This window comes from Nannizzia gypsea, genomic scaffold (assembly GCF_000150975.2).
Source record: "Nannizzia gypsea CBS 118893 supercont1.9 genomic scaffold, whole genome shotgun sequence".
Lineage (NCBI taxonomy): Eukaryota > Fungi > Ascomycota > Eurotiomycetes > Onygenales > Arthrodermataceae > Nannizzia > Nannizzia gypsea.
In genome coordinates this window covers 848463-874323 of record NW_003345193.1, presented here as the reverse complement: position 1 = coordinate 874323, position 25861 = coordinate 848463, and the positions used below count along the sequence as shown (strand labels likewise).

General features: G+C 42.1%; 8 protein-coding genes across 8 annotated transcripts; 1 reads left to right on the top strand and 7 right to left on the bottom strand.

Annotated features, from left to right (window-relative positions):
* Positions 1-1199: 1199 nt before the first annotated feature.
* MGYG_08576 (hypothetical protein) lies at positions 1200-2221 on the bottom strand (the record flags this gene model as incomplete). The annotated part of the gene is made up of 4 exons (XM_003169619.1): positions 1200-1252; positions 1325-1483; positions 1539-2127; positions 2177-2221. The coding sequence occupies 4 exons, from the start codon at positions 2219-2221 to the stop codon at positions 1200-1202; spliced, it is 846 nt and encodes a 281-aa protein (XP_003169667.1).
* A 547-nt stretch (positions 2222-2768) lies between these two features.
* Positions 2769-3197, top strand: MGYG_08575 (hypothetical protein; the record flags this gene model as incomplete). The annotated part of the gene is made up of 1 exon (XM_003169618.1): positions 2769-3197. One exon carries the CDS (start codon positions 2769-2771, stop codon positions 3195-3197), a length of 429 nt encoding a protein of 142 aa, XP_003169666.1.
* A 296-nt stretch (positions 3198-3493) lies between these two features.
* MGYG_08574 (hypothetical protein) lies at positions 3494-3883 on the bottom strand (the record flags this gene model as incomplete). The annotated part of the gene is made up of 1 exon (XM_003169617.1): positions 3494-3883. One exon carries the CDS (start codon positions 3881-3883, stop codon positions 3494-3496), a length of 390 nt encoding a protein of 129 aa, XP_003169665.1.
* A 1455-nt stretch (positions 3884-5338) lies between these two features.
* Positions 5339-10041, bottom strand: MGYG_08572 (hypothetical protein; the record flags this gene model as incomplete). Its single annotated transcript, XM_003169616.1, has 8 exons — positions 5339-5556; positions 5745-5840; positions 5898-5984; positions 6216-6293; positions 6379-6495; positions 6711-8300; positions 8410-9324; positions 9372-10041. The coding sequence occupies 8 exons, from the start codon at positions 10039-10041 to the stop codon at positions 5339-5341; spliced, it is 3771 nt and encodes a 1256-aa protein (XP_003169664.1).
* Positions 10042-10923: 882 nt separating this feature from the next.
* MGYG_09199 (hypothetical protein) lies at positions 10924-15243 on the bottom strand (the record flags this gene model as incomplete). The annotated part of the gene is made up of 3 exons (XM_003169615.1): positions 10924-15116; positions 15150-15171; positions 15235-15243. 3 exons carry the CDS (start codon positions 15241-15243, stop codon positions 10924-10926), a joined length of 4224 nt encoding a protein of 1407 aa, XP_003169663.1.
* Positions 15244-19660: 4417 nt separating this feature from the next.
* MGYG_08571 (C-4 methylsterol oxidase) lies at positions 19661-20736 on the bottom strand (the record flags this gene model as incomplete). Its single annotated transcript, XM_003169614.1, has 3 exons — positions 19661-20219; positions 20301-20386; positions 20467-20736. 3 exons carry the CDS (start codon positions 20734-20736, stop codon positions 19661-19663), a joined length of 915 nt encoding a protein of 304 aa, XP_003169662.1.
* A 1035-nt stretch (positions 20737-21771) lies between these two features.
* MGYG_08570 (hypothetical protein) lies at positions 21772-22614 on the bottom strand (the record flags this gene model as incomplete). Its single annotated transcript, XM_003169613.1, has 1 exon — positions 21772-22614. One exon carries the CDS (start codon positions 22612-22614, stop codon positions 21772-21774), a length of 843 nt encoding a protein of 280 aa, XP_003169661.1.
* Positions 22615-23165: 551 nt separating this feature from the next.
* On the bottom strand, positions 23166-25688 carry MGYG_08569 (HET domain-containing protein; the record flags this gene model as incomplete). Its single annotated transcript, XM_003169612.1, has 1 exon — positions 23166-25688. The coding sequence occupies one exon, from the start codon at positions 25686-25688 to the stop codon at positions 23166-23168; it is 2523 nt and encodes an 840-aa protein (XP_003169660.1).
* Between the last annotated feature and the right edge of the window lie 173 nt (positions 25689-25861).

Below are 25861 nucleotides of genomic sequence, written 5' to 3'. Positions count from 1 at the left end.
CTAACCCTAAACCCTAACCCTAACCTAAACCCAAAAACCTAAACCCTAACCCTAACCCTAAACCCTAAACCCTAAACCCTAACCCTAACCCTAACCCTAAAAAACCTAACCCTAACCCTAACCCTAACCTAAACCCTAACCTAACCCTAACCTAACCAAAACCTAAACCCTAACCTAAACCCTAACCCTAAAATATATATTTCTCTATTCTTCTTTATCCTTTATCTATTTTAAAAAGAGAGGTTTTAATTATTTCTTTTATAATATTTTTAACTATAGCTTCTAAATTTTCTATTCTTTCTAACCCTATTTCCTTATAGAATATTAACTATTTTTATAATTATAATAATTTTAAAAAGCTTTCTAGAATTTAATTTCCTAACCCTAACCCTAACCCTAACCCTAAACCCTAACCTAAACCCTAACCTAACCTAACCTTAATATCTATTTTATATAATTTTTAAAAAGTTTTAAATTATAGCTTTTATACTACTTTTTAAAATTAATTTTAATATTAAACTATATAGAATAATTAAGTCTACTTATTAATATATTATTAAGTTATTATTATATCTTTTATTTATAAATATTTATTTTAATTTTAACTTTTTTTAAAAAAATTAATATTTAATTCTTACTTAATACTATAAAGTTAAATTTAAAATAATAATAAATTAATTATCTAAATTTAGAATTTCTATCTAATTTTAATTTAGTTTAAATTATATAATATATAAATACTATAATTATATTATAATATTAAATTTAATACTTTATTATATAATATTATTTCTAATTATTATTCTTATAATAAATATAATTTATTATATTTAGTATTTAGTATTATAATATATTAATATTTATAGTTTATTTAGCTTTATATTTGATTTATAATTTTAGTTATTATATAAGTAAATATTTTATAATTTTATTTCTTTTTTATAATTATTTATTTAATATTTAATTTTTTTTTAATTATTTAAGTATATTATTTATTTTAATAATAATTTTAAAAAATATATTTTAATTTAAAATATATAAAAAGAAAATAAAAAAGAAAGAAAATTAAATAAATTTATTAATTTAAATAATTATATCTTTAATCCTAGGCTAGAATCTACCTAATTTTTATTCAATTTTTGAGCCTGGGCTGGAATCCTTTAAGGATACAATCAAATAGTAAAAAAAAGATAGATTTTCTAGTTATAGAGAGTAGGGTTGATAAAAAACCCGTTTGTAAACATCTCTTCTACTAGTTTCTTAATTAAAAAATCTAGCTTGTGATGACATAACCCACTGTGTAATAACCCAATAACCCACGCACTATAGAATCTAAAAAGATACTTATCTTGAAGTGCCTCCCAAGATTCTAAAATAGTATCTAATTTTTCCTTTAGGACGTCATGAGGCTCATAGCCCATTTCAAAAACCAACCTGTCGTAATACGCCAAACGGAAGATGTTCTCAATGACGTATATAGGTACTAATAATTTAGTTAATCTTAAATTATAATTATCCAATAAAGTATTTAGACATACCTTGTACTTTTGCACATTTGTTCCCGTCACTAACTATTTTTGTTGAATCTCCATTAAAATCCTCAATATACCGCGTTCTTGTTCGGGGTTGAGGCGTGCCAGATATCTCCATAAATGCATATATATCGAGAGGGAGTTGTGCAGATGGGCGGCAGATAAATGTCATTTCGCATCGTCTCGTAAACTTGTGCCCGACAACAGGTGTGACTTGCACCTCCTTCTGAAGGATATAGATAATTATTAGAGTAATCTTCTCTTGGATACCACGTAGTATCGGTTCCAGGATAGCATTCCTCTGATCCTTCCAATTGAAGTTGAGGCGCTCTTGATCCCACTTTATGGTTAAAGTTTCCCATGATTTTGGACTATTAGTAGTATCTTCTACAAGCATACTATAACCAAGATCGGCCCAGCTTGTAAACGGGAATAGAGTCGACCAACTCATACCACGTTTCTGTAGATAGTCCTTCCAGTAGGTTACGCCCAGGCATTTAACAACTGAAATAAATTTCTCATCCATTTCAATTAGAGTCTGTAGGTCGACAGGGCTTAAAAAGCCCAAAACATGGAGACAGACATCCAGAGGCAACTGAATCAATCATTAGCCTCAGAATCACAATTATTATTTCATAGCCTACCTGAAGTAGAGGTACCCCTCTCATCTCCACAATTTTGTTCTCCATTCAACTAGATTTCATCTCCACATTCAATTCAACCTCATACCTACATAAATCCACATTAACGCGCCAATTCGGCCTCTTATAGTGTATCAGGACATGCACTTTCCAGCCCAGGCTCACTTACCATTTGGGTCACACAATTTGACGGGCTACTGTACTAGAAAGGTGGTAGAGTAATAGTAAAGACTTAACTCGCAGATTTAATATGCGTATAAAATGAATATATAAAGGCTTTTATATCTTGTAAGTGTAACTAAAGTAATTAGTAAAGATACAAATCACCCAGATCACCCAAATCACTCAGATCACTCAGATCACTCAGATCACTCAGATCACCCAGATCACTCAAATCACTCAAATCACTCAAATCACTCAAATCACTCAAATCACCCAGATCACTCGCCACGTTTCTATATAAAACTCACCTCCCACCTAGTAAGAACCCAAACACTTGTCATATCAACCTAACCCAACTGCCTCCTAGAATACATCCAGGTTTTCAAGGTAAGAATGCCTAATTCCTCTCCCGTTACCAAAGCTGATATATCAGATGTCTACTGCCAATACCTCAACCCCAACAGTCAAATACGACTATTTTAAATGCACTGGACGAGATATTCACGAAGCCACCCTTGCTATTACCTTCGACTTCAGCCCAGATGTACCCGTTGAAGTTCAACGTTGCCTTCGAGAAATCGCCGAAAATCTTACCCATATAAATGGCACACCACCAATCGATATTGAGAAATCCACACATTGGTATACTTGCCAGGCCAGACACTATACCAGCAACTTTACCCGCGCAATTAATAGCTACACCGAATACCTCCAGACTATCGACCCCCATATTGCAACTCTTACCCTCACTCCAATTATCGAAGATGAAGAATTCAACGTCGACCAGTATCTCATGAATTCCCAGTTTGAATTGGTCTTCTCAGTCACCATTACCTTCAAGCCCACAGAAGAATCCGCCTAGGCTCAATACATAGCCGCCCCAATAGATAGCAAAAAATGTCATACATCTCATAAATTCTCCCAACCATCTTCCAGCTTAGAGAGTACGTAGCTCCATGTACATTTCAGCCCAGGCTCAAGTCTTCAAACATCTCACGTGATAGCCGCATGGAAAGGAGCATATTCTAGCCCAGGCTGGAATGTAGCATATTAAATGAAATATGTGGGTATATATTCTAGCCTGGCCTGGAATGTAATGTGTAGATGAAGTAAGTTTATTATGGACTAGTTGGGTACTAACTCTAACCTCTCTAGGACTTAGGAATCCTCTTCATTGATCCTGTTGAATCCATCGTAGTGGATCTGTTTGATGAGGATGTCAACAATTACCTCATGCCTCTCTAGGAAGATGTTGTATGCCGTGCTGGCTGGCGTCTCATTTAAACGAGTTATTTCCAGTGGAGTAACGACGGCACTTCCAATACGCACTTTTAACGCGCCGACAAACTCATCCTGGAGAAATTCAATAGCTCCAGCAGATGGCGGCTCCTCCGGGTTGATTAAAAATCCTCCACATTCTTGATAAAAGGCTGCACAAGCGCCATTAACAGCGCTCTTGACACGTTGCTCCATGCCCGCGTGCATTGTCACATTCATACGAATAGAACACGAAATATGCGTTGGGTTTGCGTTTTGTTCAGTTGCCATCTTGACTGCTAATATAATTAGCTATTTGCTTCTAACCGCGCGTTAATAATAGTCACTTACTTGTAAACGTCGTGTATTAAGGTATACCTGGCTAGTTTTGACTATGCCTGGTTAAGATATCCGATTCTGTCACCGCCAATGTTTGAAGGCGGATTTCGTCTATATATCAAATTTAACCTTGTAAGCGTATATCGATGTATGTCTGGATAGAGCAATATACCAAATAAAGTTGTGATGCGGAAGGTATCACCTTGGCTCGAAGATTTGATATGTAGATGAAACCAATTTTTAAAAAGTTTTATATTCGTAAAGGTAGGTAGTAGGTACTATATATATTTAATATGCCTTTCCAGATCACCCTCTAGATCACCCTCTAGATCACCTCCAGATCACCTCCAGATCACCTCCAGATCACCCTCTAGATCACCCTCCAGATCACCTCCAGATCACCTCCAGATCACCCTCTAGATCACCCTCCAGATCACCCTCCAGATCACCCTCCAGATCACCTCCAGATCAAAGTAATGTATTATAAAACAGGTTGGCGAATGGCTATACCCCTTATTTTTAATATCTAGATAGTACCACATGCGAAGCACTGCGTGGGCCTAATAAAGATTCGTAAATGCTTAGACTCAGCGGGTGTATATTTGTATATCTCTGCAAAATACTAGGGTAAGTATTTGATGTTAATTAATATTTGTATAAGACTTACTATCATAAGCCTTGTATAGCAACGCGATATCCTCTTCAGAAGGGTTCTGCTTATTTGCCAGAGCAGGAACCTTCATATGTCTGCTAAACCCCTAAGAAAAGGTTTATAGTAGGGTATATTAAGCCTCTAGTTGCTTTTGTTTTCATACTAAGCAAAATAGTCCTGGAGACAAGTAAAATATTTAGCACTTTTGCACTTCAAGGTACCCTGCCACGAGTTCTATATGGTAATAGAAGTATTTGCATAGTAAGCCAAATTAAATGTTAAGACTCCCTTAGTTCACAGCATAGTATACGAGACCCGACTATTGTAAAAGTCTCATTTCAGTTTTTTAATGTATTCTTGTAAAAATTAGAATTCAAGTAAAACATTTGAACCTGTATTTATAGACCAGTTATCAATAGTGAATTAGAAATAAGCTTCACAAGTGACTGGCGCCGAGAATTCACTACAGTACCGCCTCCCCAGTTATTATTCAACTATACCCCATGTACAGTCTACTACTTGTACCAAGGAGGTAAACTTCGTTAATCCAATCGACCCAGGCTAGAATGTAGAGCTAGCCACCTAGATATCCAACGTCAACTTGGGAACCGCCTACACCTATATCTTACGTAATAAGCGTATTATTAATAACTAAAGCGCACCAAACCCAATATAGAAATGAAAAGGCATATGGCGTAGCCAGAGCAACCTCTAGGCCACATCATTGATTTTTTTTAACTTCTAGTTTTTATCTCTTATTTTCGCTGGCGCTTGCTAACAGGAGTTGTAAGTCCCACCAGACTCCCAAAACGGGTCTTTCGCTTACGACTCGACTGACGGGGAGTAGACCCTCCACTCCCCAAAACGCTACCCTCTGACTTGCTGTCGGCGGCCCCCCCATCCTCAGACACAGATGCAACTTTCAAGACTTCAATGGTACCACGCAGTCCAGTCGAGGCACCCAAACCATTGTCTATACCATTAGCCATTAACCTCATACACATTCTAGCCCGGGCCAACAAGGACAATTCACTTACCCCCATCCACTTCATCGCTGGAATTAGCCACAAACGAATCCTCACATCTAGCACCAGGAGTTGCCACGGCTATGCCACATTAGTATACTTCAACCCAGAATAGACCCCCTCACATTGGACATACCCTCATCCGAACCATCTTGCTCTTGGATAGTCTTAAGGTATGCCTCCAAGTCCTGTTGCATTTGGGCCAATCGACCACACTCTGCTGTGAATTTGGCTTATATTAGTCAACAACACTCGCGCCTTCTAGCCCGGGTCAAATTAGGCAACTTACCATCGGGGTTTGGGATTGAATCACCCAAATCCAAATCACCCAAATCACCTCGTGGAGTAGCTACACCCCCTTCGTTCCCATCTCGTGCTAAACATTCTTCATTAGTACATGCGCCTTCTAGCCCGGGCCAACCAACCCAGACAACCTACCATCGTCTTTTGGGCTCAAACTACCCAAATCCAAATCACCCAAATCACCACGGGGAGTAGCTACACCCCCTTTGCTGGTAGCGCAACTCCCACCTGTCAATTTGGCTTGTACTAGGCAACATCAGCACTCACACATTTCAGCCCGGGCCAACCAAACCAGCCAACTCACCATCTTCTCCAAACTCTGCAGTCTCCAAACCCTCACCCGAATTGTCATCTAGTTCAACACCCATGTCTCCCGTACAACCTATGTATTCGCCTTATATTAGTACAATACATCCCAACCAAGGCAATCAACTTTCCACCACTAGGGGATCCCATCCGACTCTTACCAATACCCGCTTCTTCAGTTGTAATCTCTGCTCCATCTTCAGTTGCAATCTCTGCTCCATCATCTTCAGTTGCAACTTCCGTCCCCACTTCACTATCAGGGTCGGCATCATCTTCGTCTAAATCCATAGTCAGCATACATCTTCCAGGTAGGGCTCACTCAACCCACCACCTTCCGCGTCCGATTCAGTTACACGCTCCGTGGATAAAATCTTCTTCCGAGGAGTAGAGTTTGGCTTTTCGCGTCGCTTCAAAATACCATCTATATAACCAATTAGGAACTTTCATGGAGTACATTCTAGCCTGGGCTGGAATGTATAGCCAGGTAACTTACCAACTTCTGATATTATTTGGCTCACAGTTTGGGCGAGGTATTCTTCCCATGTTTTTGTTGGCTCCATGCAGTCTTGGTAGCCGAGTGTTTTGGGTTCGCGCCAGGCGAGGCGAGAATGTTTTTGGCCAAGCATCTGCATCAGCATGCTATTGGCGGCGTAGTTTAAAAAATCGGATTTGAGGCGAATACATGCAGAATTGACAATCTTTGCCGTGGCTTCGTTGTATTGGTTGCGTTCCGATGGTAGGCTCATCCATTTGTGCTCTACTCGCGCTTGAATTTCCGCAAGGAATTTGTCGAACATGTCTGCGTTATCCGCAACAATCTGACCCACCATTTTTTTGGCTGAGTTGTGCTCGATGAACCGGTCCCATGAATGCTGCAGGAAGAGAATAAACACCTCTTGCTCTTGCTGTTGCCCCAAACGATGGAGGCGTCCAATGGCTTGAATGATTGTGTTGACGTTCAAGGCGGGCTCAACTAAGATTACCGTATTACAATCGCCATGCAGATTGAGGCCTACACCTCCGCATGCATATGTTGTAAGCAAAACTTGACAGTCATGCGCTGGGTCGTTGAAATTCCGAGCGGCCTGCTCACGCTCGTCGGCATCCATGCCAGCGTGAATAACAAGCGCCTTGAACTCCAAAAGGTCTAGCAACAGGAGTGCAAGCCATAGAGTCATAGGACTCTTCAAGAACACTAGGCATTTCTTGCCTTTCTTCTGTGTCAACAGCTTGACCAGATAACAAAGTTTGGGCGCAGATCGGGCCAAATAGAGGGCCATCTCGGCCCTCGAGGCCGGGGGCACCGCACAAGTCTCCCTCGTTGAATTTGCATAATAGAATGATGCTCCTACATCACCAAACTGGTTCTGCCATCGTCTGACTTCACTCGCCAATGTAACGCGAAGTCGATGGTCCAAGATGTACAGTTTGGGATCAATGCAAATAGCGCTTAGCATGCGAAAAATATGCATGTTCATGCGAGGCCTGTCCTTGTTCGCCTCAACACCAGGATGCAGTTCAGGCAGTAGTCTTTCAAAGTACAAGTCGTGCATCGTCTTTGAAAATTCCGTATGTTCGATTTCCACAGTAGTAATCTTATACTTCGGAATAGTAGACCCAACCGCCATAATCGGAAGGCTCGCATCTTGATTGTTTACCGTCAGCGTGCTCATCCCACGCGCAATGGAAATTGCCGCCATTATGCGTGGGACCAGCAGGTGGGAATCCACAGATTCCAAATCCCCCTTCACCATCAGCGTCTTGAACAAATTCGGATCCAGTAGTTCAACCGGCACAATTTTCCGAGCCATAATATCCTTTTTGCATACTTTGCGAATTTGATATCTGATTTCATCCTTGGCATCAAAGCTGTTCCATTTGAAAACAGCCCACTCCTCTTGATGAATCAACTGCAGGTAACCCATCAAGTCTGAAACCTTATTTAAAAATGGAGTGGCCGTCAAAAGCCACACAGACTCATACGACATGGAGCGCCAATGTTGATTTTGCTTGGCAGAACTGTTCTTGAGGTAGTGTCCCTCGTCGCAAATGGCTCGAGCAAATGCACCGTGAAATTTGCAGACTAAAGAAATGTCAGTATTCTATAATAAAATGGGCTATATGCTAGGTGCACATTCCAGCCCAGGCCAGGTGTAGACTGAGCCCAGGCTGGAAAGTAATAGCAAACTCACCCTGAGAAGGAGATTCTTGGTTGGCGCTGCTTTCTATGGCTTCAGTTTCGTGTTCAGTGTCATCTTCGGTGGTTCTGGTGCGGTGATACCAGGTTTGATATGTGGTTAATACGACGACTAGAGAAGATTTTGGGTCATCTGGGGTATGCTTTGTAAGGATTGTTGAAATGTCATCCACGGTGTGGGTCTTGCGGAAAGTGTCGGTAGTGCTTCTGGCATTCGACCCGTGAAAGATGTATAGCGTAAGGAGGCCGGAAAAACGAGTTTTGACTTCTGTGGTCCAAACATCCAGACAGGCGTTATTGGCCACTATAATTGTTGGGCGGTGGTTCGATGTGCGCTTGATTCCAGCTAGGTATACCAGGGATAATGCTTGGATTGTTTTGCCCAAGCCGCACGAGTCATTTAGTATGCCGGACTTTATTTTGGACTCTTCTTGTCTAATCATCCAAGAGACGCCCTCCACCTGCCAGGCTCGCAGAGTAAGATGTTGGCCAATTGACGGTTTTTGAGGGTCCAGGCCTAGATGTTCGGCGGCAGCTAAATAACGGGCACGGATGCGTGCTTTGTTTTGTTCGCCGACCTCAATGGAGGTCTTGATCCGTAAGGTGGCTTCGTCTCCAATATCAGTCTCTTGACGGTTTTCGTTGCATTCAATGGCTGCCGACATGGATGCGCTCATGTCTAGTGTCACGTCCTTCACATCTTCATTGGAGGCCTTTACCAAGCCTATAATGTTGGATATAACTAGTTGCCGAGTCTGGTTGGTCATCAATTGTCTAGGTGCAACGTTGGTGGCACTTTTGACTAAGAGAATGCCAACCCGACGTTGGCTCTCTGACTCACCCATCGCGTCGTCGCGGATTTCTTCAAGCTCTTCGACTTCATCGCATTCAAACTTGGCATCAAGGTCGGCTAGCAAATGTTAATTGGGTAACCAGGTTGGAGGGGAGTACACATACAATGGGGGACGGTTGATTCAATGAGTAGTTTTTCCAACGTATTTTCCTTTGAGTTAGTTTCGGGGTCTGCCTGCGTTGGACCCGTACTAAAGGCCGGCAGGACCGCAGGCTTGCTCTGTTGTCTAGTAGACTTCGTCGCAGCATAGGACTTTTGATAGTTACAGCACAGGGCATAGGCCCTGTGCACATCCTCTGCTTGTATTTGTGCGCCGAATTCGCAGGGCTTCGAACCCTCAAAACAATCCAATTCAGATTGCAATATGATTTGGATAACTGTCCAAGCGTAGAAACGTTGTTCGGTTGCTGCATTCTTTTCAGCTGTCGACGGTCTTGTTACACTCAACAGTTCTTTATGCTCTAGCTTATCCTCCAAGCGGGCAATAATCTGGTTTAGATTTTTCGTAGAAGCCTTTCCCTGTAACCGAAACTCACCAACCCAGTCTTTTAACAATGTCTTAACCGGATCTTTGTCGATAATATCGTCCAAAGCCGAAGTCGAACTTAAGCCCAGGTAGCCCGCCATTCGCGGGCGTGAACTTCGCAGTAACGCATTACCTTTTCCTGCATTAGTCAACTTTGACTGTTGCAAGTCTCCAATAATCTTTATTTCTATCATCGAGTCAGTATCCACTAGATTCCAGCCTAGGCTCGAATACATACTCGGTGCCATTTTTGGTGCGGCCACACTTGACAGCTAGACCAATTCCAAACAGGCAGAGTCTGAGAGCACATGTCAGCCTGGGCTCAGTTTGATTATGTAATCCCACAACCCCAGCCAGTTCCTGCAGGAACTCTGTTTATCACTCTTATTTCATTGGGTACTGACCAAAACAAGCAGAAACGGATCTGTAAAGCTTGAGATATCAAATATTAGCATGTTTCCTGTCATTTAAAGCAGTAAGAGGGCTTAAAACGTACCTTTTGCTCAAATTTTGCAAGAGTTATTGGTGAAGCTGTTCTTGACAGGAGAAGAAGGAAAGAAGAAGGTGAGATGGTTGATATCAGTGAGAGAAGTCCTGATAGCGGAGCTAACCAGATTAGGAAAGACGTCAATACTGACGGCAGTATCCTGATTATGTGAGCATAACTAGCTTGAGCCCAGGTTGGAAAGAGTGTATATGCCTTGATATAAAGGGATATAAGATGGGTATGAAGGATGTGTATTTTTAGCCAAGACTGGAATGTGGTGGGTTTGCTTTGTATGCGGGTATAAAGAAGGCATGTTTGAATGTCTTGGAATGCTGCATGTTGCCATGCAGTGTTTGATGTTGGCCCAGACTGGAATGTGGTGGGTTTGCTTTGTATGCGGGTATAAAGAAGGCATGTTTGAATGTCTTGGAATACTGCATGTTGCCATGCAGTGTTTGATAAAGTATAACACGTGATGTGTGATGTGGGGATGTGGATGATTAGGAGAGTTTATGAAGTGGCTTACTAAGCGACGAGTCATATAAATAAATGTATATGTGGGGATGGCGATATAATATATGATATTGGATATGCGGAATAGTTAACATGAGCCCGGGCTGGAATATGGTTTCGTGATGTGGAGTTAAGATGTATAAAAAATAAGAAATATATGGTAGGACATGAGGGCGTTGACGTAAGTGAGTGTGCACTTCCAGGTTTCGAAGATAATCTTCACAGGCTGAATGTTCCTCCACGCCCAAAACGAACCTTGCACTACATCAGGGCAGGGCAGTGCAAGGTATTCTTCCATCTCACTCGTCTCTGGCATGTTGATGCCGATAAGGGCCTGATAACGGGGGATTCTGAATGCAAAGAATACCACGGTAATGACCAGCATATCATGAGGACACTTTTCACGAAGATTGATGAAGTCGCCGTGAAACGGTGCCTTGAGTGGTAGGTAACACGAAAAATGTATATGGCCGCCTTTAAAATTATGTCGTCTCCGAATTCGGCCGGCGATAAAAGGCAGATCGCCAGTTGCCGGTTTATCCAAGCAGACGTCCATCGTATGGGTGGAGGGTTTGTCGTGGAGCTGGCACCAGATGCACCCAGAGTTGAGGGCAGTACACATTTTGTGCAGTATGGTTGTATCAATAAATGTGGTATTGGTTGTGGTTTTAGTAGCGCGGGGGGGCATTAGCAGTGGCGGCGTGGTAGGTATACTTGGCTGTCTTCCACTACAGGCAGAGCACGGCGGTAAATTATGGACTTCACAGTACCTCTGGGATGGGGAGGCATGGCCATCAAGATAGCTATCGAGGACAAGATTGAGACATTCGGTATTAGACATGTATCGCGCCAGCCTCTGGAGCTCTTTGTCGCGGCTGGTACCAAGTTGCAGCACCTTGGTAGCCGTTGTAATAATTGTGGAATGGGACTGAGAGCCCGGGCGTCGCCCTCCTCGAGAAGAAGACTGTGCTAGATCAATGAGTGAAAAGGAACCTTCCCAGTGGATGACGTTGTTGATATGGCCAAAGTCAAGGCCTGTTCCAAGACCCGACGTGGCAACCACCACTTGAATCTCTCCTTTACCTAGTCCATCGATTATACTCCGACAACGATCAGAGGCAATTCCAGTATGGAAAACAGGGCAGTCGAGTAATGTCCCAATCTCGTCCGCCACGGATTTGTTCATGGTATATACGATAGTGCCCTGGCGAACCAGTGGCAACAAGGCATTCCGTGCGTCGGTTGTTGTTTTGGAAACGATAACAGCCCGCCGAATATTGTCGCGCCGGCAAGACATCCTCAAGATGCTCATATCCGTGTACCTCAAGACATTCTTTAATCTAGGCTCGTCGTTTGGCGGCAGTGAGCCGGATAGCAATAGGAGGGGCGCCCCCAAGACCGACATCCATGCCATTTCCGCAAGCTGCTCACGCCATTTGATATCATAGAGATATACATGAGCTTCGTCTAAAACAACCCGGGCCAAATGACCCTTTGACGCCAAGGCCTTTGCCCATGCCTTAAATGAGAATTGCAGTGCAGCCTCGGGTGTAATAAATATAACACCCGCCCTTGCCGCGTCATGAGGATTAGTCCAAATAGCAGAGGCAATACCAGAGCCCTTTGCGCGAGACAATTGCTCCTGCCGCAGTGCAACAAAGGGGGAGATGACAATAGTAGTCTTCCCGGTATTAAATATTGCACTGACAAAAATGATGACGCTTTTGCCAATGCCCGTTGGCATCACCACCAGGAGACTACCAGTGCCAATAGCATGAATTGTAGCCTCGCGTTGTAATTCACAGCGCCACTCCGCCTTTGGTCCATATAGCCGTTTAAGACCTTCATCAGCCATGTCCGCGGCTGTTACATCACGTGACGTGTCAATATTTATTGGGTCTTGTAAATTTTGTGGTATCACCTCCATGATCCCTTCGCGTGCAGGCGAAATTGGCTGCATCTTGTGATTGTTACTGCTTGGTGTAGGAAGGTTCCAGCCTGGGCTGGAATGAGCGAGGTTTGCAGCGATATCTGAGTGGCTTGAATTGGGTGCAAGAGTGTGTATATCTGGTGTGTGTGCCCGACGTTTACTTGGTGGCGGAGTAGGTGCGGGTCCAGGATTGTGAAATGTTTTTGGACGTGGCCGAGATGGGTTGAGGTCGAAGAAGGTGTGGTAGGTTTGACTGGCCGTTTTGAATTCGGACAGGGACTCGTCGCTTAGGGAAGCAAGAGACTCGAAACTAAGGGCATAGTGGCGGGCTTCAGTGTCTGGGGTATGCCCGGCCTGTAGAATGTGGGATATATCTTTTATATCATTGCGCCGTAGATGCCGTTTGTCGATTGCAATGGCGATATGTCGCCATTGCGATAGTGTAATATTGCCAATGTAGTTGCTGGCCACGTTAGACATAGTCTTGGAGATGGCGGACGTGAAGAGGGGGAGATTTTTTGTTGGTACGTTGAATAGCAGTGCCTCTCTGCCTTCGTATTCGAGGGGGGACGGACCGGATTGTAATGCGCGGATGAAACTGATAAATGGTCGTACCCGGGCGAGGTAATAAATAACCATAGCTCCTAGGGAATGTGGTAGAGTCCGCAGGATAATAACCGGGTGCCCAGAGACACTCTCTGTCTTGTTGTAATCACAAATGACAGCCAGGGTTCCGTCATGGATGAATAGCCCGCGGCTAAGGTTGCCAGTATTTTGAGAGTTAATGGCGGACAGCTCGGTGCCTCTCATTGGCATTCCACAGGTAACGACCATCGCCAGGGCGAGGTGGTTGATAAAGACGTCACATTTATTCAGGTATAAGTCTACCTTCTTTGATTGGATAGTGGTTCCCTCGAAAAGCTCGGCATATGCTTGCTTAATTGTTTTAGCAACGCCATCACACAGGTACCGCCTAGGAATTGAGGTATCCTGCTTGGGACAACAAGCCTCGATAAGTCCATGATCTCTCACCATATATGACCAATTATCAGTATATCGAGTGGGGCAATGGAGGGTTAAGTCCATTGCGAATTGACCTTCATCTTGAAAGCTAACCGCCAATAGCGCGTCTCGACAACGTTCAATGGTATTATGTATGAATCGTTTGATATCGGTGATTGCCATATCCATACCATCAAAGGTTAGGCTCATTGAATCGTCAGCCCACAATACATTAGGCTTATTATAATAACTCTTGGCAAATGTCCGGGCGAGTTGTTTAAGGGAGAGTAACTCTCCAAAGACTGTTGGTTCGTCACACGCCAACCACTTCTTGCATTCTCTCTTTATAACCGCAATACTTTCGTTGCGGGAGAGATCATGGCATCCAGTTAGAGAGGTATAGAGAATAAAAGCCCGTATGGTATACACAAGGGCCGACATTAGTGGTGTAATATGTGAGGGCGGATGCCAGCGCTGAGCCTTAAAGTCCCAGCTTCGTATACCCAATAGCAGTATAATTGGCGACTGTGAAAATTCTGCATCCATCTTAAAGATGCTAGAGAAAAGCACATGGACTGCCTGGGTATCCATGTGGGATATTCCAGCCTGGGCTGGAATGAGGACCGAGTCATGCAAGGAAAGGGTAGGAATGATGTTGGGAATCTTGGCCCATGCCAAAGTTACGCGGATGAGGTCTCGGGCGGCAGAGATATACTTGGCCTTGGTTGCAGCAGAGAGGATTTTCAGGGGCTTTGTTTCCAGTTTTGGTGTTGTGGAATAGACGACACGGCGGATATATACTTCCTGGGTAGCCACCACGGCAAAGACCTGATCTAGGATGGAGTTGACGTATATGTCTGAAGATCCTGGGTCTAGAAAAGGCTGGAGACTTGCCATATTAATACCTTGAAATATCTGGGGCCAGGGGGCGCGTTTATCCCATTCAGTCATGCGATCCATTATTGGCGCAATTGTGATATTTTTGGCTCTATTTGCCTGGTGCTGGTTGTATTGATCCATAAGATACTGGATATTGGGGGATATGGGTGTAGGAGTATGGATGGGGAAGAAGCGCATCCGGGACGGGAAAATATTGCAGATTTTACTCTCAATAATTTTGGTGGTGTTACCAGACCATTGGTGTTTGCTTATATGTTTAAGCATTGTTGTATGTTTAGTACCAGCATAAGTACAGCCGGGAAAGGTGCATCGAAAACCATCCATAATATTTAGAAAAGGGCTTTCGCCCTTTTCCTCAGCTGCTATAATATCATCGAGATTATTACCAATAGCTGGAAATTTAGCAAAGCCTGCGGCTATGATATTGGCTTCTTTAGTATTTAAATTATGGTGTTCTCGTAAATGATTTGCGACAGATGTAGCAATCACACCTGATTTACATTCTTTGCAAATCAGAAGCTTACGTGGCTCATCGAAAAAAATGACCTGATACCATTAGTTGTTGAGAAAAGAAAAAGGAATCCAAGTCCAAAATTTATTTGGACTCACGGATTCCATGTCAAGTGTAGAGAAATAGTCTTGTATATAGCAAGTATATAGTTCACATTAAAACGGCAGTATTATTATAGTATTAAGCTTATGTTGATTCTAGCCTAGGCTGAAATGTATGAAGGTCAACTAGCCTGTAGCGGCTTATGGTATAGCAGGTTATCTAGGGTAGAAGTTTGGTAAGGAGTAAATAATGCAGTATGGAGGAGATTTCAGCCTGGGTTGGAAACCAGTCTAACCGTTTTTAGAAGGAGGGTTGACAAGGTGAGAAGAATAAGAAGATAGAAAGGTGAAAAGGGTCCTTTTATATTAAAACTAGGGAAATGGATCACCCAGATCACCTAGCTTACTCATCACCTAGATCACCCAGATCACTCATCACCCAGATCACTCATCACCCAGATCACTCATCATCCAGATCACTCATTACCCAGATCACTTATCTCCCAGATCACTCACCCAGATCACTCATCACCCAGATTATATAAGCAGTTGGTATAGCTGACGTAATATGAACGGGCCCAATTCTTAAGGCCCCATTCCAAGTGGGTCTTATAAGAGGGGCCACCTCTAAATATGGTAATGATCGACCAAATGATTGGCTGAGAGTGTTCTGGAATTGGGAGCCCAGTCGGGAATAGGGCCCCATTCCCATTTCTATGGGGACAGAACTATTAGTAATAGTTGTTATATTTAAGAGATGGAAATAAGAATTATAAGGAACTAAATACCGAGTTATAGTAATAAGCGATTACTAGAATCTAATATACTTTATAATAATAAAAGAATTAACTCAATAATAATTAAAATAGTATATAGAAACCTTGGTATACTATAACTTTAGAATATAATATTATAAAGGAATAGAGAACGCTTTTACAGACGCACTAAGTAGAAGACTAGATTTAATAATAAAATGGCGAGAATATAGAGTAATCTTATATCTAGACCTAGATACTAATAATATAATCTTAGATACATAAGTATTAAGGGCCACTAGGATAGTCATATCCGATGCGGATACTCTAGAAGCTAAGGTATAGAAGTACTTAGAACGAGACCCCTTAGTTAGAAGGCTCTCGGGCTCAAGCAAGTATTATAGATAAGAGAATAGTTTACTCTTATACTAGGGATTAATATATATACCCAAGGAAGTACGACAACGAGTACTAAAAGAAAGTTATAATAATCTAAGTACAGGATACTTTAGAATCGAAAAGACTATAGAACGAATTACGAGATCTTATTATTAATTAGGAATATAGAAAGATATCCAAAGATATATATAAGAATATAATATATACTAAAGGAATAAGGATAATCGACACGTACCTTATAGACTACTATAACTAATACTATATAAGGATATACTATAGAAATCTATAGCGATAGATTTTATTATAAAACTACTAAAATCGAAAGAGCTACGAACGGGTATATAATACAATATAATAATAATAATTATAAATTAACTAACGAAGTATACCTACTTTATTCTTTTTATTAAAAAAATAATAGTATCGGATACGGTATATATACTCCTAAAATAAGTATTTATAAATTACAGACTACTAGACAAAATTATATTAGATAGAGATACAAGATTTATAAGTAAGTTCTAGATAACACTTACCGAATAAATAGGAATTAAATAGAAAATATCTACGGCGTATTACCCTTAAACTAACGGATAAAGTGAACGAATAAATTAGACTATAAAATAATATCTAAGATATTATATTAACTATAAATAGAATAATTAGGTTAAATTACTACCAATGGTATAGCTCGCCTATAATAGAGCTAAGGTAGCCTTAATAAGTATAATACCTTTCTTTATAAATTACGGAAGAGAACTAGAAATAATAAAAATACCTAGAAAAGCGAAGACTCACGCACAAGAAGCGGAGATATTAGTAGAAAAACTACAATTACTATATAAAAATAAAAAAAGAGATTTGGAATTCTTGAGTTATAGAATAAGTAACTACTACGATAAATAATATATAGAAGCGCTAACCTTTAAAAGGGGAGAGAAAGTATTCCTACTATAACGGAATATTAAAATATTAAAACTAAATAATAAACTAGATTATCGAAAAATCGGACTATTTAAGATTTTAGAGAAAACTAAATAAGTTAACTATAAACTCTAATTACTGGAATATATAAAAATACACCTAGTATTTTATATCTTATTAATTAAAAAAGTACCCTAGGATACCAAACTATATGAATTAGAAATCTAACAAGAAAACTAAGAACAAGAATACGAAGTAGAAAGAATCCTAGATAAGAAAAAGATTAACAGAAAGATTTACTACTTAGTAAAATAGAAAGGCTACAATAATTTAGAAAATACTTATAAGCCTATGCGGAACCTTTAGAACGCGACTTAGGTAGTTAAAGATTATCACCGAATACTTTAAGCAACTAATCTAAGGACTAGTTAGAAATAGAGAAATCGGAAGAAGCGATAGCACTAGAATCCGAAGAATTAAGAATCGTAGTATTATAAGAAAATATCGTAAAGCGACAAGCTTTTAACTACTCCTAATAACGCCGAAGTTAAGTATATTTATCTAGATTCCTAGATAAAATATTATAATAATGAGTAAAAGCAATTTATAAATAACGGATTTTATCTTAAGCTATCTGGATATTATAATTACGGGCACAAAGATAGGAAGCGACTTACTCCTCTTTATTTTTAATCTTCTACTACTCTATAGTATTAAAGACACAATTATAACAGGGCTAACCGGAATAAATATAGCTAGAACACTTTTTTGATTTTAAATCTATTACAACATATATAGAACTTAAAGAAAAGTAGCTAGAATAAGGAAACTTAACAGAACTACTATAATAATCAATAATATTAGCTTGCTGAGCACGTTTATAATAATAATTACGTGGGATAGAAGTAATATATAGACGAGAACTATAGGAACGACGCGCCATGATTAAAAGTACTATAATAAGGAAGAAATAACTTACTAAACTTAATATAACGGGGAGACACTCACTATTTATATAAGAAGAAGAGTTAACGACCGGGATAATTTGTTAAAAGAGGAGGGGATAATATTATAGACTATCTATAGCGCAGCCTAGATAAATATATTTATTAGATAACAAGGTTCCGGCACGGAAGAACCCTATAGATCACGTGATATTAAAATAGTCTAAAATATCAAAATTGGGATAGTTCAATATAGACTATAACTAAATAGTCCAAAATAGACCATGGGAGAACAGTCTATTATAAATCATAACTAAATAAGAGGAAATAGACCTTTAGGACATATATATAAAGATATTTATTTTATACCTTAATTAAGAGCTATCTCTAATACTTAAGATCAAAGCCAACTTTATAGTAAGCTATAGCTTTATGGTACTAGTTAATACACATATACTTCCCTTTATCTATCTAATATCTCTTAACACCTTTATACTAGACTTAACTAGTGTACTAGCTTTATTACTTATAAGGATCTCAGAGAGTATATATATGCTGAGCCAGACTTAGAGCTATCGCCTTAAAGTCGGATACCGGAGTATCCTTTCTATAGTAAATGAGCACCGTTTATACTCTAACCTATCTATAGAGCACCTTGAGTTATACCTTTCCTCGAGACGCCTCCCTTATCCCTATAAGAGAAGCCCACCTTTGTAGCATTGATCTTAACTTCAGTGCCTACAAACTGAGCCGCTCTGTAGCATAAGGCTTAAGTAAGCGCTAATTTAGCTTAATTAGATAAGCTATAGTATTATATATATAAGTAGTTGGTATAGCTAATATAATATAAATAGGCCCAATTCTTAAGGCTCTATTCTAAGTAGATCTTATAAGAGGGGCTACCTCTAAATATAGTAATGATTGACTAAATAATTAGCTAAAAGTATTCTAGAATTGGGAGCCCAGTCGGGAATAGGGCCCCATTCCCATTTCTATAGGGACAGGAGGTTGAATTGAACACGAAGGATTTTGTTAACCCGGAACTTTAATCCCGAGAATAACACGAGCCTAAACACCCGCAGTCGTTTCGGCGACTAAATTTGGTCGGCATAACGGCTGGAACAGAGACACCAGACTCTTTTCTAGGGGTCTCGATAGTTCTCGGCTGTATAGAGTATTTAACAATCAAACTTGCCCGTAGTTATATGGTTCAATTATATTCTTTTAAGATTAATTGAGACAGCTAGCTTTATCTTTTGCCATGGATCTCTCGGCTACAGTATAAGTTTAGCAGTGTTTAGAAGATCAATTAGTTTCAAGATTAGCTAAGTCTAGTCATAGTAAATCAACCCTTGAACAGTACCATAAGAAAGACTATCATCCATCAGGTAAATAGCTCCAGACAGAGTCAACCCCCAAATTGCAGAGAAAATAGACAGACCGTCACTATTAATGTTCAGATTATTGCACCTTCTTTGCCTTCACCTTTGTCCCTCTTCGGCGCCTTAGGGCATCCGGAGTATATTCGGTGTCAAGGAGATAGTCCCACCAGCGGAAGCTGCTTGAGTAGTTCCCAATGAATTTCTCATGGTGGAGGTCGTGGTGATCAGCACCAGCCCAGAAAGGCAAGAAATGATGAAGACTCCAAGGAAACTCATAGCCACTATGGGCATCAATAGCCTGGAACAAGCGCAACACAATCCAGATATACATAGTAAGAATATGTAGGTTACCGGTGAAAGCACACCAGAGCATTGGACAGCTGACGGTCCCGAAGCCAAGAATCATCACTTCAATAGGAGAAGCATATTCGGCGGCCAAACCAAATGGTGCGGAATACTGATGGTGAATTTTGTGAATGGTTTTGTAGAGTGGACCCCAATGAAGAGCTCTATGGAAAAAATAGTGCCAAGTGTCCTCCATCACGAAAAATATTGCAATCTGATATATCATAGTCCAGAGAGGCGGAAAAGGAATCGATGTTGATAGACCGCAGAACCGGGCCATTGGGTGGAAAAGCCTAGAAGAGCCGTTACTACTTAATTGGGCCCGAGAGACAAACTTCTGGTAGAATACCACTCCGTTGAGGGCGGGAACATACCAGATTTGAGGAAGTTCGACGGTGAAGTGACTCAGAAGCACAAACTTGGCGCAATCCCATTGCTCGCGTAATGAAGGCACCTTGCTCTGAAGCAGGATGTTAGTGTCGATGGAGGCTGAAATTGGGTTGATTTCGGCTAGTGCCAGGTGTTAGGCTTGCCACGTACACTTTGAATCTTGTATCTCTTGAAGAAACCCAAGCTATCGATGAAGATCCAGGGAAGAGAGCGGCCGAAGTAGAACAACTCGTGGATAAGGAAAGACATGATGCCGGTGGCCAGGACATCATTCTGCACCCACGCATACCATGCGACCCACAATCTCTCTGCCACGCTCAGGTGGGTATTGAAAATGGTGATATCCTGATATTTGCCCCAATAGGTGCCGGGGGGCAGCACGGGAGAATTCCTAGGAGAAAAAGTGTCAATATGCGACATATTCCACAAAAGTATAATTCAACCACCCAGGGCGGGGGTGCAAAAAAGTGGAGTGGATACGGACATTGTGGTTCCTAGCAGGTCGTGAATAAGAGAGAAGCAGAGGCTGGGAGAAAGATAAGCCTATTTCGCGAAGAGGGGAGTAAAAAAAAGATCTGGGCGAGAGTACAATATACTATATAACTAGTGTACAGTATATTCCCCTTTATTAAATCTTAACCCTGCTAAATTAAATATACCACATGCAGGAAGGTTCCAGGCAGCCAAACACAGGCGGGCAAATACGCATTATCCGGATCGGTGGGGCTCGGATAGCTATCGGCCGTCCGTGGCCTGACCTTTGCGGCGCTAATGACTTTTGTGTTCCGGCTCCCGGTCCTGCTATCCGATCTAACTACAGGGTGTTCTATTTATGGGCCTTCGCAGGGTCACTGGTATCTCTCCTGCGATCAATTAGCGTCTGGGACGTTGCCCAGCCTATTACCGAGATAGTGAGTGACTAATATTACAAGGGTTATGTTGATTACCTGTATGTCAAGAAGAGATCGATGATTTGATTGAGATATCTGTGGCTCACCAAATGTAGGCGTAACGAGGCTAACACATTATTAACACTATACAAAGAATAGATAAAGGGCTTTGGATTGAGTTACTTATGAGTCCAGCATCGTATTACGATAATCCACTCTTTCTATCCATGCTCTGTAGTAAGAGGAGCATCAGCAAAAATGCGAGAAATGATTCACTTGACACGCCATCTTTTAGTTAACCGTTCTCAGTCCAGGTTTGCGTAACGTTCAAGAGATGGAATAGAACAAATTGGCCTCAAAAGAGACGCCAATATCTCTATATCAAGAGTATTTAATCAGCCAGTTTGATATTTCGAATCGATCTTCGCTTCTGCGTGTTTTTAACATGCATACTAGTAAAAAGCACTGCGCAGAAGTGTCCATTCTAACTGGTGGTTGCCGGGTCGCCACCCTACCCCGACTGGCATACAAATCCCAATACTGTATGCCCCCTGAAAAAAGAGATTTAGAAAGTTTCCCAAACGAACTTTGCCCACTCTTCTAACTCTGCATTGTTAAATATTATATCAGCCTGGTTTCTAACTGCGGTTCGAAGGAAAAGATCTGTGAAGGGAATAATTAAAGGACCGCCGGCTATATGAACAGGGCTTTTCTGCCCACGTTTCTCGACGGTGATAGTTTGGAGGACCGCCGCCCTTGTGATTCCCGAGCGGCCATATCTTTGAACTGTGAGCTTGGTTCGAGACACCTTGACGGTAAGGACCATCTTTACATCGCCAGAAGATTTCTGAATCCACCGTCTCGCGACCCTGTCAAGGTCACTATGGCTTTGCGATTTTCCCGTTTCTATAACAAGGGTTGGCCATTTGGGTGTCCTCCCAACGGGGAGATTAAGCGGTCGGACGGCGTAGTCCGGCTCCTTGTGCTCAATAGTTGCAGAGCCAATGCCCACAAGATATGCATGAAACTTCATGCTCATTGATGAGATCTTGGCGACCATTTCTTCCTGAATCCATTCTGTAGCTACTTCATGTGCTTGTGTCAACATTTTTGTAATTAAGATCTTGGATTTTGTAAAAAACTCTCGTCGCTTGATTCCCTTTTGTTTGCAGTCAAGGAGGATAAGACTGTCCACAACATCATGAAATACGCAGTAGCCGCCGCTCCCGTCATCCACAGAGCGGGCTGCAGCTTCCATCTGAGACGCGCCTTCATATTTAAAGACTGGTGTGTCCTTCGGCAAGCATTTCAGGGCATCTTCGGCCTCACTGTCCCAGCGGCAGCACTTTTCTGGACCAGGTTGCTGCTGCCATAGGAAAGATTCCACGCTTTGGGGATGCAGATTCATTTTATTCTTATTCCTTTTTATTTTACTTTTTTTTTTTTTTCTGAATTTCTCTCTCTCCTTGTTCTCAGAAGGAGAAATGCACGTCAGCTTGCACTCAAGATATGGTATATATATTGATAAGTATACAGTTGGAGTGTAATATTTATTTTCGTTTGCGCCTTCGATAGCTAGATATGTGTTTTTAATCACTAGTTATCGGGTGAATTATGATGTTTCTTTAAGCTTTAGACTTTACACACATTCGTCAACTTCGCCTTCTGTGGGGCCAAGGCGGAGACATTCAATCAATCTAGATTCTATCTATAACTACCTCAGGCAGCTTTGACATATGCGAGCACCCGAAACAATTCTTCTGAATGGCTATGGGCTATTGATAGTTGACGATAAGTTGGAGCTAACTAGATATCTATAGATTCATGGCTTCTGGATACATTTAACTAGCATATTAGTTCTATCACTCTCTAGATCTGTAAGTTTTCCCGCGGTAATAGTTAGTTCGGAATATAGTTCCAGCACAAGTACTGAGGACGACTGAAGCCATCTTAGCCTCACTAAGCAATCAAAAGCTCCTCGCAAGTGAACTCTGGCAACAGAAACTTTCTATCCCACTCATGCACGAACTGCCACTCCCACTTATCACCGTTGTTCGATGCCACGACAACCATCATCGAACCCTCAGCTTCCCCCTGATATTCAAACGGACGCGGCGGATATACAGCATCATTACTAGTCCGGCCTCGAAGGGCAGGCATCAAAAGTGCAACCCAGCGAAACTTCTTAAGCACCACCCCAATAACAGACCGGAGATGGTGCATGCTTTCCGGGTTCATTCGCTGGTTGGCCCCTACATTATAGACACGCCAGTAAACCAGGTCTTCAGGACCAGTATAACTCTGCAGTGTGAACTCCGAGGTCAGTTGGTATAGTTTCGATCTTCGAATCCGACAGGTAAGCCATTCGGCCTTGAACCCTTGCGGAGTTATGGTACCATGTAGACTACTCTGGCCGTCAAATGCAGGGTACTGTTTCTCGTTCTTGGTTTGATCGGATGTCGTCGCCGCGGAAGGAAGCACATTCGGTCGTTCAGGTGCCCAGCTGAACCCGCGCGCCGTAAGTCTCGGTGTCCCTGATACGAGGAACCCTGTAGCAAGCGACTGGCCAACCGTCGAAGCCCAGAAATCCTCAGCCTTCTTAGCAATCTTTTTCGACGCGCAGACGAGACTCCAGATTATAATTAGGTCGCGTTCCTTGGTTACGTGCCGGTGATTCAAGAGACAAGTCGCTTGCTCGGTCGTCACGGGCTCGATCATATCCAGGCCGCTGACTTCGTATTGAGTTGGCGTGTAATGGTATATCGCTAGAGCGGGGGAGATAAGCGAGAGAGTGCTCTTTGCTGTCACGTCACGGAGTACATCCATCAGGGAAATGACATGGTTATTCTTGCAGAGGATGTGCAGTTTCATGCGTCCGCGCATGCCCTCTAGAAGCGTCCAGCCACGCACATTCCAATCGCAAACGACGAGTGTGGCTAGAATAGCCTCTTCTGCTTCTAGTGTTAACGGGTGGATATCAATTTGCATAAGGTCACGATCAACGAGGAGGGTAACCTTGCTATTCATGAAGTTATCGTTTATCTGACCGATTGCTTCATCGCGGAGGTCATCGGGGGTCGGAATGCAGGGCGTGTCCATCCAGTAAGAGCTACAGCCAAGGGATCGAGCAAGCCCGCTGTACCTTCTGTGAAGGCAGATATTGAACCCCGTCTCTGGACGACCGCCCTGCCCGTGGCTCCAGACGTGGGAGATAGCCATGTTCTCGAAGGAGAGCGGGCGGTATCGGAGGTACTTGTCGTCTGTCTGGTCGAGGTCAACAGCTCTCGCTACGCCTTTGATGCTTCGATATGACTGCTCGTCCCAGGTCAGGAAGGTACATGTTTCTCCTGTCGAGTTGGGACACGCAAAGTCATGCGCCGATTGGATTTGCACATCGTCTGACTCGAATCTCTGACAATTTCCGGGCGCTTTTCCGTCACAAACTCTCTTTCTATTTCCAGCACGCCCACTAGAAGAAGTGGTAGAAATATTACAGCGAGACGGTCGCCCACCAAACTGTCGCTCGAATGCCTCGAAAAGGGCCCGGAAATCCTGCGTCACAGCGCTAAGATCAGAACGAAGCAGCTCAAACGCCCATTTGCACATGTATTCCGGTCTAGATCGTTCAATTATCTCTCGCGACGGCATAACCGACGGGATCTCTCGCCAGATTATACTATTATGTCGCTCGAACATATATCCCAGCTGCAGAACTGTTGAGGCGTCGCACCAAAGCTGTAGCATCACTGTGTGCTGCCAAGCTGCCCATAAATATGCCTGTACAACGAACCACGCCTGGGAATCGCCAATAGTGATTGCACTTTTGTATAAGTCCGCCAGTATGTCGAGAAGTTGAGCGATAGTGTCTGAATAGTCGTTGGTAATTCTCAACACAGGCTTCATAGTCAGATACAGAGCAACACGGATCGTATTAGTGCTTGGTTTAACAAAAACAGAAAGGTTTGACCATTTATATTGATTATCATTGCTCTCAGTCAAGTGTTTTGCCGGCCACCGCTCTTCCGCTATCAATGCACTGTCACACTTAAGATTCAATTCTGGAGGGTAAGCCGGAAGCCTCGAAAGTAAAGCACAAGCCCTATCGAGAACCTCCTCGTAGCTCAACTTCTTCTGGTTCATCAGAAAATTGCATGTCATCAGTGTTGAAAAAAAAGAATCTAGCCGGCCAAAATACGACTCCGTATCATCAGAGTGGCTGATATAATTAGGACCAGACGCTGTCGCGTGCTCCCCGCGGACCAAGGCAAAAGCATCCTGACACCACTGGATCATCCGCGCCTTTGTGTTGGAGGCACTGAGCTTTACAGAGCTTCCTGCTGAGCCTGTCTCACCAAAGTCTAAGGCTTTCCATTCGATAGGGAGGAGTTTCAAGTCTGTTGAGCGGTGGGTATTATCATCCAGAATGGCGCGGACATCACTCTTTGTCAGACTCCACCTAGATTGAAGGGGTTTTTCGGTCATTTTTATCTGATTTTGATAACTAACTAAAGGTAACGATAGATTGAAGACCAAGGTAAAGAGTTAAGAAGTGTTAACTTTAGATTAATGGTGAAAAGAACCTGCTGTACCTCTTACTGTTAGAGTGTAACTAACAACCTAGGTAATGAAGTACAATAGTTATCGAAGGCTTGAAG